We start from the raw sequence: 11569 nt of genomic DNA, 5'->3' as shown, positions 1-11569 counted from the left end.
GTTGTTGGAAATGTTCTCAAGGTGTGCAGTTTTCTGGTTACTAAGCCTTCAAGCAAAAATTGTCCACCACAACGGGGCTCCAGAGTCCATCTTGGAGTTTCCATGTGATGTTTGCTTCCTGGAATGTCCATTTCCTGCTTCGATGGGACGTGCGATAGGAGCCTTCAGTCAAGATACCTGATAGTCACATATCTCATGGCAAGGATTGGTTCCTTGTGATCGCCACCATCTGCTGTAAACAATATTAAGCATCACAAATGATGATGCACCTGAAGGTAGAACAGGAAGCAATGGGTGGAAACTAATCAAGGAGAGAAGCAACTTAGAACTAAGGAGAAATTTCCTGACAGTGAGAAGAATTCATCAGTGGAACATCTTGCCTCCAGAAGTTGTGAATGCCCCAACACTGGAAGTTTTTAAGAAGATGTTGGATAACCCTTTGTCTGAAGTGGTGTAGGGTTTCCTGCCTAAGCAGGGGGTTGGACTAGAAGACCTCCAAGGCCCCTTCCAACTCTGTTATTCTATTTCTATTTCTAAATGAAGACAAATATACGTGTCCCAGGATAATGTTGCAGGATCCAATCTGGGATTAATCCAGTGGTGAAATTCAGCCGGTTCTATCTGGCACAGGCAAACTGGTAGCACCGGTGGTGGGAGGCTCTGCCCACCCGCCCAGATGTAATTACGTCTGGTTTTTTACCCTCTGCGCATGCACAGAAGGCTCCTTGCATGCACAGAAGGTTCTGAGCATGCATGGAGGAGGCGGGCACGCTCACATTTGCGAACTGGTAGCGAAGGTAAATAAATTTCACCCCTGGTCCAATCTGACGGATGTTCTCTGAGGATGAACTCCAGTACGACACTGAAAACCCGGAAGATTAAACCTCTGGTCTCGGTGACCGACCTGGATTGGATCCTGCAATGTTAAGCTTTCTTGTGTGGCTTGCTTGCCTTGACCTCTGTCTGTTCCTCTTGGAATATTGCAGAAACCGAACTCAAGGCCGCCTCTCTCATTTCAATAAAAGAAGATCTAAGCCATGCCACCCAACACCTGGATGAACATCTAGAGCGCTTCAAGAAGAAGACTAAAGAGAGAGAGAGAAACCTCTTTTGGAAGGAATGAAAATAACTGGGGCTATTCAAGGACCAGGTTTGCCCCCAAGATGAAGCCTCCAGAGCTCTTGTTCATTGCAAGGAGGAAGCCCAGCCAGGAGCCTCCGATGCAGGCCAGTTTTGGCCGTATTCTGCCAGAACCATAGCAAAATGAAAATAAACAAGTCAGCCTTCCAGCCTGCATCGCTGTTGCCTTAGCAACCAGGCAGCCAATGTGGAGAGGAGGAACTGTTGATGTTCCACCAGGCAGCTGGTGGGCGTGTGGGTCCAGGGGAAGGGGCCGGAAAGATGCTTCAGAAGTGATTTCTTTTCAATCGACCGCCTGCTTCACCTCCCAGCTAAGCCGAAAAGCTGCCACAGCCGAGTAACACTATTGAAGCAAAAAGCGGGGATTTTAATTGGTTGTCATAAGAACCACCCCAGGTTCATTCCCCATTAAGGACAAGAACCATCTGGCTTCTTCCATAGCGCAAGCCACAAGGTCTGTTGGGTTTCCCGGGGATCTCTCTACCCAGCCTTGGCCAGCTTCAAGCCGGTTGAATTTTCGGTCAAGGTTGGGTAGGTCAAGATGGCTTGGAAGGGGTTCTTTGCTCACTGGGTTGTCAAGATAAAAATAAATGTCCACTTTTTATATTTGGCACTGTCCTTCCTTCCTTCCTTCCTTCCTTCCTTCCTTCCTTCCTTCCCCTTTCCCACTCCCACTCCCTCTCCTTCCTTCCTTCCTTTCCCTCTCCCTCTCCCTTTCCCCCTCTCTCTCCCTCTTCCTCTCCTTCTCTCCTTCCTTCCTTCCTTCTTTCTTTCTTTCCTTCCTTCCTTCCTTCCCCTCTCCCACTCCCACTCCCACTCCCTCTCCTTCCTTCCTTCCTTTCCCTCTCCCTCTCCCTTTCCCCCCTCTCTCTCCCTCTTCCTCTCCTTCTCTCCTTCCTTCCTTCCTTCTTTCTTTCTTTCTTTCCTTCCTTCCTTCCTTCCTTCCTTCCTTCCTTCCCCTCTCCCACTCCCACTCCCACTCCCTCTCCTTCCTTCCTTCCTTCCTTCCCCTCTCCCTCTCCTTTCTTCCTTCCTTCCCCTCTCCCTTTCCCTCTCTCTCTCCCTCTCCCTCTCCTTCTCTCCTTCCTTCCTTCCTTCCTTCCTTCCTTCCTTCCTTCCTTCCTTCCTTCCTTCCATTCTCCCTCTTCCTCTCCCCCTTCCTCCCTCCATCCATTCTTCCTGAAAAGAAAGAGGACCAGAAGACTGATTTTTTTAAAAAAATGCTTGCATCCATCTGTTTGGGGATCTGTCAGCTCCTGTGATGGCAACAATTTCCATTGTTGAATTCTGAGTGGACTCTTGTGATCCCGAGGCAGGAGGATGTTTGATGTTCCCAAGTGAGAAATATCCCTCTGGATTCCTGTCAGAGCTGTCTCTTGGATGGCCATGATGGCTGCTTTCATCTGGCCATGTTTTTAGACAAGAGAGAGAGAGAGAGAGAGAGAGAGAGGGAGGGAGGGAGGGAGGGAGGAGGGAGGGAGGGAGGGAGAGAGAGAGAGAGGATGCGGTGGGTTTGTCTTAGGCTGCTAGGAACAGGGACATCTGCAGGATGAGCAGAACAGTGAAGAACATCCGTGAAACATATATACAATACTTCAAGTACAAATTGGTTGGAGAATAAAAAAGGGAGAAGTCAAATACCTACTTTTCCAAACTTCCTTCCTTCCTTCCTTCCTTCCTCCCTCCCTCCCTCCCTCCCTCCCTCCCTCCCTTCCTCCTTCCTTCCTCCCTCCCTCCCTTCCTCCTTTCTTCCTTCTTTCCTTTCCTTTCCTTTCCTTCCCTTCCCTTCCCTTCCCTTCCCTTCCCTTCCCTTCCCTCCCTTCCCTTCCCTCCCCTCCCCTTCTTTTCCTTCCATTCCCTTCCTTTCCCTACCACCATGTATATTCACATATTTGAAATTATACTCAACACTGATGTAACCTCCTTCTTCTTATCTAAATTTATCATCCATTTATCTGAACTTATCTTCAATGTATTTAAACTTCCCTAGTCTAAACAATTACTGGCTGATACCACTGGGCCCAGCACTCGTATCTGTAGCTTATAATGAAAGATTTGCATCTTGTAATGAACTAAAGCAATTACTTGGAGGAGGGGGAGTCAAGAGCATGGTTAAGGAAGTCCTACCTTTTTGGGTTGGGTGGAGATTTGATCAAAGAGCCCTGTGGGTGCAATCTTGCCTTTGTTGATCCCTTCGGCCCTGATCCCAGCTCCCGGGGTTCCAGATCTGCATTTCCTGAAGTCATTTCAATTTTATTTTATGCATAGGGAACTTAGTGGTGCATTCCTCCTCACAGAGCGTAGCATTGTTATTCCAATGGCAACCTCTGCACTGAAAAAACCCGCTGAGAAAGTTTCTTACTTCATCAAACCCGGTTCCTCTCCAAATCCAGCCAGAGCACCAGTAAGCCAGAAAAAGTACGCCTTAATCAGTGCCAAATATAAAGGTGAGTTGGGTGCCAGGGGGAAAGGAACGATGCCCAGATACAAAGAGTATTTCCAATGATCAGGAAAGAAGGGTCTCTTTGCTTCTTATCGCGTTTATGTTTATATTAGAGATGGAGACCCTTTGAGAGCTGCATGTATGCTATGTCATCGTATTTTAATGTATGCCGATTAGTGTACATTAAAAGTAACAATAAACTATTCTATTCTATTCTATTCTATTCTATTCTATTCTATTCTATTCTATTCTATTCTATTCTATTCTATTCTATTCTTTATTCCATTCCATTCCATTCCATTCCATTCCATTCCATTCCATTCCTATTCCTATTCCTATTCCTATTCCTATTCCTATTCCTATTATTTCTGTTTATTTCTATTCCATTTCTATTATTTCTTACTCTACTCTACTCTACTCTACTCTACTCTACTCTACTCTACTCTACTCTACTCTACTCTACTCTACTCTATTTTTATTCTTCTTGATGCCTCCACAAATAGAGAATTATCAGCCTTCAGCCATTGGATCCAGTCTAGCCCACTGCTTTATTTGTCCATTCACCTCATCTGCCCAGCTCAGAATTATAGGGTGAGACTACTAGAAAACGTAGAACAGGAAAAGGAAAGGAGTTATCATCTTCTGGAACAGAGTAATAGAAGACTCTCATGGTGACTTTTAACTGGGGGAAAACAGTGCATCATAGGGCAACAAATTTTGAATCAAGTTACCTCAGATGGGGCTAATTTACAGAATGCAGCCACAATCCGGGACCCATGACTCCTAAGGGAAGGACACTTGGGGAAGTTGTGGCTGTTTCAATGCTACTGGCTGCTGCTGCTGTGGTCACGTGATCTTCATTTACAACATTTTGGGACAATTTCCCAGCCACTCATGCAATCCCTCACTTCCTGCCCCATCCAGCAGCAGTCACTTACCTGTCTGGTGGGAAGGGAAGGGAAGAAGGAAGGGAAGGGACAAGTGGGAAAGAGAAAGAAACAGAGAGGAAGGAAGGAAGGAAGGAGGGAAGGAAGGGGAAGGGAGAAGTGGGAGAGAGAAAGAAATATAGAGGAAGGAAGGAAGGAAGGAAGGAAGGAAGGAAGGAAGGGGAAGGGAGAAGTGGGAGAGAGAAAGAAATATAGAGAAAGGAAGGAAGGAAGGGGAAGGGAGAAGTGGGAGAGAGAAAGAAACAGAGAGGAAGGAAGGAAGGAAGGAGGGAAGGAAGGGGAAGGGAGAAGTGGGAGAGAGAAAGAAATATAGAGGAAGGAAGGAAGGAAGGAAGGAAGGAAAGGGAAGGGAGAAGTGGGAGAGAGAAAGAAATATAGAGAAAGGAAGGAAGGAAGGGGAAGGGAGAAGTGGGAGAGAGAAAGAAACAGAGAGGAAGGAAGGAAGGAAGGAGGGAAGGAAGGGGAAGGGAGAAGTGGGAGAGAGAAAGAAATATAGAGAAAGGAAGGAAGGAAGGGGAAGGGAGAAGTGGGAGAGAGAAAGAAATATAGAGAAAGGAAGGAAGGAAGGAAGAGGAAGGGAGAAGTGGGAGAGAGAAAGAAATATAGAGAAAGGAAAGAAGGAAGGAAGGAGAAGTAAGGGGAAGCGGAAGAGGAAAGCGATGGGGATGGGGAAGGGGAAGGGGAGATTGACAATGCTTCCTGCTAGATTCTCACAAGGAAACTCAATGGGGAAGCCAGCGGGAAGTCATTCCTGGGTTTTTAGCCCATCTTTGGTCATTCTGTTTCTTTATTTAGGTAAGGAAATACCTCCAAAACGATGACCCAACGAGATACATATTGCCTAGTAATCTTGCCAAAATTGAGCTTGCAGGAAAAGGGAAATGTTCACTACAGAACTTGGATGACCAGATGATTAATGCTCCCAAGAAAGAATGGCCAGACAAAGTCCTGTTGCTTTTCTGGCAAGACTTTGAGTGTTACTCCACCTGTCCTGTTGCGTTTCTAAGGGAAGCTTCCTCTGGTTCTCTACTTGTGAGTCCATGTTGGTTTTGATCCCATTTCAGGTCCAGGACCTGGGAAGTATAACCGATGTCCTTGTACTGGCATTAAGAATCACGACTGCACTAAGTATGCTGAGCCAGCTTATACCATGCGTGTGAAGTCCAGCCCAAAAAGTAAGCAGGGAAAGGGATTCTGGATCCTGAAGAAACTCATCAAGGATTCTTATGGATACATGCTAATCACGAATGCATGTGTTCTAATCACCATACCCAGAAAACGTTACTGTATTGTGCAATTTGTATTCCTGAGACCTACCATATTTTCAGGTCCAAAATGAACAGAACTCAGGAGATTTATGATCAAAACTCCTCTGTTCCTTTTTTAAAAAGTCTGAACAGGAGTAATGGCCCAGGAAGGATAAAAGCTAAATTCTGTTATTCTCACCTTCATAGCAAAAATCAAAGTAGGACTTTGGAGGTTTATAAGACCGAGTCTGGAAGCAAACAAACAATATTAAACCTTCCTATCCTGTGTATTTCCAACAGAATCTTCAGCTAATCCTGAATCAAATCAGCTCAATGACACAATTCACTGTTCTAAATGACCTTTTTCAACGCTTTAGAGAAAATGAGGTCTTAAGGACACGGTAGAGAACTCTGTTGGGGCTTCTTCAGAAGACATTCTCAATGTAATGAGGTTGTGATTGAAGTGGCCTGATTCAAAAGCAACTCTTGTATTATGGCTGAAAACCTGGAGAAAAATTTCTGAGTTCATTTAAATCAGGGGTCTCCAAACTTTGCAACATTAAGACTTACAGACTTCAACTCCGGAATTCCTTAGCCAACCTGTCTTAAAGTTGCCAGGTTTGGAGACCTCTGATCTAAAGTTGCCAGGTTTGGAAAGTTGCCAGGTTTGAAAATCCCTGATCTAAAGTAAGGATGATCAGTCTGTGGCTTCTCTACCTGTTGAACTTTAGTTCTCATCAACAATTCTTAGCTTGACTAATGCTATGGGTTGACAGGACCTGCAGTTCCTGGATAGATAGATAGATAGATAGATAGATAGATAGATAGATAGATAGATAGATAGATAGATAGATAGATAGATATACCAAATTTATATTTCACTGATAAAGAAATAAAGAGACTAGTATAGATCAATTTCAAGCTATTTAGCTCTCATCAGCTAGCCATACCCCTACTTGGATTCAAACTTGGGCTGCATATATATACACTTGGCTACAATGTAAAATAGTGAGTATACAGCTTGTATAACACTGTAAAAGTGCTGTCCCCTCAAAATAACTTAACACCCAGTCATTAATATCTAAACTGCTGGCAACAAAAGTGAGTACGTATATACATATACATATATATTCACACATATGTGTGTGAAAGCAGTCCATGTTCATTCCATCAAAACTTTGAGTTTGGGCTTGGCAACCGAGTAAGAAGCTAAGATGGTATAATATTAAAGCGATGTGTTCCATATCTTTGGATGACTTAGCAACGGCTATTTTCCCGAAGCCGTTGCAAAAATAAAAGTCCAGCTGAGAGTTTATTACAGCAGACTCTCTAAAGGGCTGGAAGAATGCTGGATTCTCCTCCCTAGAAGTTGATAAAAAGGTTGGACGGCCACCTGCTGGGAATTTAGTGGACTGAGTGGTTTCCCTTCCTGAGCAGAGGACTCATAAAGGCCCGTTTTGATTCATTCGTTTCCTGAATTGGCAATTTTAGGACCAGAAGCTCAGCTAGAAGTTAATTACCTCCTGAAAGACGGTGACCAGTTTATTTGGGAAGTGGCCCTTCTTGCCACCTCAAGCATTTTGGTAGCTAGATAAATGGATGGTCATTAGAACCTGGAACCTCTATCCATTAGAGCCTGGATAGCTCTGCAGACTAAGCACTGTGATTTAACACCTGCTGTCTGCAATTAAAGTAAGTTCGAATCTTGACAGGCTCAAGGTTGACTCAGCCTTCCATCCTTTCTAAGATAGGTAAATTGAGGACCCAGTTGTGGGGGCAATAAGCTGACTTTGTATAAAATATACAAAAGTATGAAGGCTATTGCTTAACGCACTGTAAGCTGCCCTGAGTCTCCGGAGAAGGGCGGCATATAAATCAAATTAAAAAAAAAAACAATATAAAAAAAACCAACCACATGATGTAATCCAGAAAGCCAGTTTTGACTTCACAAGACCATTCTTCTTTCCTTTGCAAGCAATCATGGTTCTGGAAAGCCCTGGACCTTGTTACTATGTGGATCCTAGCGTTTCCCGCTTAGGGATATGGAGGCCGGTGTCATTCTTCATGCAACAGCGAGGAAAGAGCACAAGTAAGTTGCAAGTTGTAGGTGCTTCCATTGGAACGATTGGCGGATGGGGTGGAGCTATGGGGACGAAAAGGTTCCTGAGAATGAAATGAAGCTTTTCCCAGTCAAAGGGAAGCAGCTTGGTGGTCACTCTTAGAAACTATGAATGGGACGAAAAGATACTTAAGTTCTTGATATGGTATTTTCCAAGGGTTCTGAAAAAGACCCCCACCATATTCAAGATGGGGAATCACATATGCACTTTCTTTGGCCTCCTTGATATGGTGTCTCCTTACTAGTTCCAGCAGAAAGACCAACATGTTTTACAGGAACTAGGCTAGTTCTTTTAAATGGGATGGCAGGATTTGGGAGGAACCTTGGAGGTCATCTAGTCTGACCCCCTGCTCAAGCAGGAGAACCTATACATTCTGAATTGTAAATTCTGAATTGTAAATTCGCAAGATTCGTCCCCGCTCCCACCCCATGTATATGTATAAATTTGAACTAGACTGTGATGTTTCTGTGTCATATATGTGCGTGTATGTGGATAGATGCATAACGATGACCTTTTTTGAGAGCTGAACGCCACAAAGTTTCATTTTAATGTATGCTGATTAGTGTACATTTAAAGTGACAGAACTTTTATTCTATTCCTAGTCTATTCTACTCTATACATTTCTATTCTATTCTATTCTATTCTATTCTATTCTATTCTATTCTATAGAATATATACAAAAATTATGAAGGCTATTGCTTAACGCATTGTAAGCTGTCCTGAGTCTCCAGAGAAGGGCGGCATATAAATTGAACCAATAAATAAATAAATAAATAAATAAATAAATAAATAAATATTCTATTCTATTCTATTCTATTCTATTCTATTCTATTCTATTCTATTCTATTCTACTCTACTCTACTCTACTCTACTCTACTCTACTCTACTCTACTCTACTCTACTCCACTCCACTCCACTCCACTCCATTCCATTCCATTCCATTCCATTCTATTTTTCTATTCTATTCTATTCTATTCTATTCTATTCTATTCTATTCTATTCTATTCTATTCTATTCTATTCTATTCTACTCTACTCTACTCCACTCCACTCCACTCCACTCCACTCCACTCCACTCCATTCCATTCTATTCTATTCTATTCTAAGACTGACCAGATGCATTTACCCAACATGGTATGCTTAGTTGGTGTTAGTTTTTAGAGGTGCTTAGAACCTGGCATAAATCCACTTTGCATATAGACTAGAGTAGAATAACAGAGCTGGAAGGGACCTTGGAGGTCATCTAGTCCAACCCCCTGCTTAGGCAGGAAACCCTACACCATTTCAGACAAATGGTTGTCCGATCTCTTCTTAAAAACCTCCAATGTTGTAGCACCCACAACTTCTGGAGGCAAGTTGTTCCACTGATTAATACTGCTAGACTCATTGCCGGTAATGATATTCTCTGGCCTTCCTAGATATAGTGACAACTCCTTCTCCGAATGAGTATCCCGTGGAGAAATTGCATCCCATTGATGAACCAAATGCTCCCGCGTATACCATCGGTGCAAGAACGCCCTATTGGCTGAACAACCCAACTCCGGCTCCCAACAAATATGCATTGCCTGAGACCCTGGGCCCCAAGGTGCCCAATAAAAGGGCAGCTCCCTGCCCGTCAATCAGATCCATTGCTCCCGGACGAGATTATATGGTGAGAAAAGGGCCTGGTCCAGCCGCCTACACTATTCCAGAGCCAGACGTTTACTTGCGACATCAACCATCCTATACGCTATCTCAAAGGTTAATTCCTTCGAGCAAGGAACATACTCCGGGCCCTCTGGACTATAGCCCAGAACAGGTTACCATCCACAAGCCCAGAGCTCCATGCTTCAGTCTGGGCGTTCGCCATTCTGAATATTCCCATGGCACACCTACGGTTTGCCTCATCCAAGAGTGAGCGTGGACCACAACTGGAAGACCAGATGATCTTCAGTGAGGTTCAGCTGCCAAAGGTCTTGTCTTGGGAGAGCTTCCTCCACTAGGTTCAAGCCAGCAGGTGGGCAGTGTGAGGAGAGAGTGTGCTTTAAGAAGTTGTGGATGGATGGTGGCTCAGTTGGGGCTACAGGTCATTTTTTTGAGTCCATGGAACCAAAGTTCTCTTTCGGAAAAACCTGGCCAAGTCCTTCCTGACTTCTTCCTCGCCTTCTGGAATCTCCTGATAATGTTTTTTCAAGAAAGTGTTTTTATCTATGGTTTACTCTTCCCCATGGATTTATGTTTGGAAAAGGTTTCTGAAGAAAAGGGAGACGAATTGTCCTTTTTCTGTGGTTGCTTAAAGTACAATAAAATAATTTATAGACAATATGTCCACAGTACACTTTCTTTGATGCAGAAGTTCTCCTGGGCCTTGGATCCTGCTGTCCGTTTTGGGAAAGTAATTTGATTATTTACAGTAATCCAGAGATTTGATTGAATTATTTCACCTTGAAGCTCTGCCATCAATACAGTTGGAATTCAGTTCAGTAGGAATCTTCACTTGGGGTTATCTGCAGGTCCAAAAAGTTGAACTACAAGATGATGCTGGACTACATTTCCTAGCATCCCACACCATTGGCCAAGTTGCCTTGGCCTCTTGGGAACTGTAGTTCAGCAAGTTAGACGCAACACCAAGGAATATACAATATGAAGTTTAGTGGTAGGTTTACAGACCTTCTCCAGAAGATGGCACCCTCGACTTATGATTTTGGACTAAATCTGGAATGTCTCCATTGAATCTCTACCTTTTGTAGGTGATAGCAACCCAACAGGAAATAAGGAGAAAGCAGAGCCTCTGGATATAGACTCCCCAAAGTAAAGGGATGGGCTAGTATTTATTCTGAGATTGCTCAGAAAGGCAAATCCAGAAAGAAAGGACTGCACACCACACAGTGTTCCAAGCCAACCTTATTCTTTAGTTATTTATGTTCCATGCAGACCCATCTGGTGTCACCCGTTCGTCAACCCCTCCATGGGTGAAATTCATGTAGCTAAGATATCTTTAATTTAATTCAGAATTGGAGTGGGTGGACTCACTCTCCAGATGACTATTGGAAAAGGATCCAGAATCATGTTCTGAAATGCTCACCTGGTTCTGGATCTTTTTAGATGCCTGTATTGTTATGACAATAACATTAAACATAATTGAGATTAGACTTTCTGTGTCCCCATTCCTGAAATGTCTCCTTGTCCTAGGGAAGAGGAAGAAGGTCACCCCTGGACCTTCCAACATGTTCTTCCTTCTCTTCCTTCATGTAAATCAGGGGTGAAATCCAGCAGGTTCTGACAGGTTCTGGAGAACCGGTAGTGGAAATTCTGAGCAGTTCGGCGAACCGGTAGCGGAAATTTTGAGTAGTTTGGAGAACCGGCAAATACCACCTCTGGCTGGCCCCAGAGTGGGGTGGGAATGGAGATTTTGCAGTATCCTTCCCCTGCCACGCCCACCAAGCCACAGAACCAGTAGTAAAAAAAATTGGATTTCACCACTGCTGTAAGTCAACCCGGCTTTTCGTTAAAGACTTTCACCGAATATATTTTCCTTCTGCCTTGAACTTTCCAACTGATATGTTACTTCTCCAAGCTCCCAGCTTCTTTCCTTCGGATACCCAGGACTCTAGAAATGCAAGGTCTCTCTATTCCATAAAGCATATTTTCAAGCCTGCGTGAAAAGCTTTGTCGTGCAACACCTCAAGCTTGT

At 43.9% G+C, this 11569-nt stretch overlaps 1 protein-coding gene across 1 annotated transcript; it reads left to right on the top strand.

Annotated features, from left to right (window-relative positions):
* Positions 1 to 1329: 1329 nt before the first annotated feature.
* CIMAP1C (ciliary microtubule associated protein 1C) lies at positions 1330 to 10198 on the top strand. Its single transcript, XM_087878201.1, has 5 exons — positions 1330 to 1594; positions 3409 to 3587; positions 5595 to 5705; positions 7753 to 7866; positions 9315 to 10198. Exons 2-5 carry the CDS (start codon positions 3458 to 3460, stop codon positions 9791 to 9793), a joined length of 834 nt encoding a protein of 277 aa, XP_087734327.1. The 5' UTR covers positions 1330 to 1594; positions 3409 to 3457; the 3' UTR covers positions 9794 to 10198.
* Positions 10199 to 11569: the final 1371 nt, after the last annotated feature.

The sequence above is a fragment of the Pantherophis guttatus genome, chromosome 13 (assembly GCF_059756535.1).
Source record: "Pantherophis guttatus breed Tessera chromosome 13, ASM5975653v1, whole genome shotgun sequence".
Taxonomy (NCBI): Eukaryota; Metazoa; Chordata; class Lepidosauria; order Squamata; family Colubridae; genus Pantherophis; species Pantherophis guttatus.
This window is presented reverse-complemented; position numbering and strand designations above follow the sequence as displayed.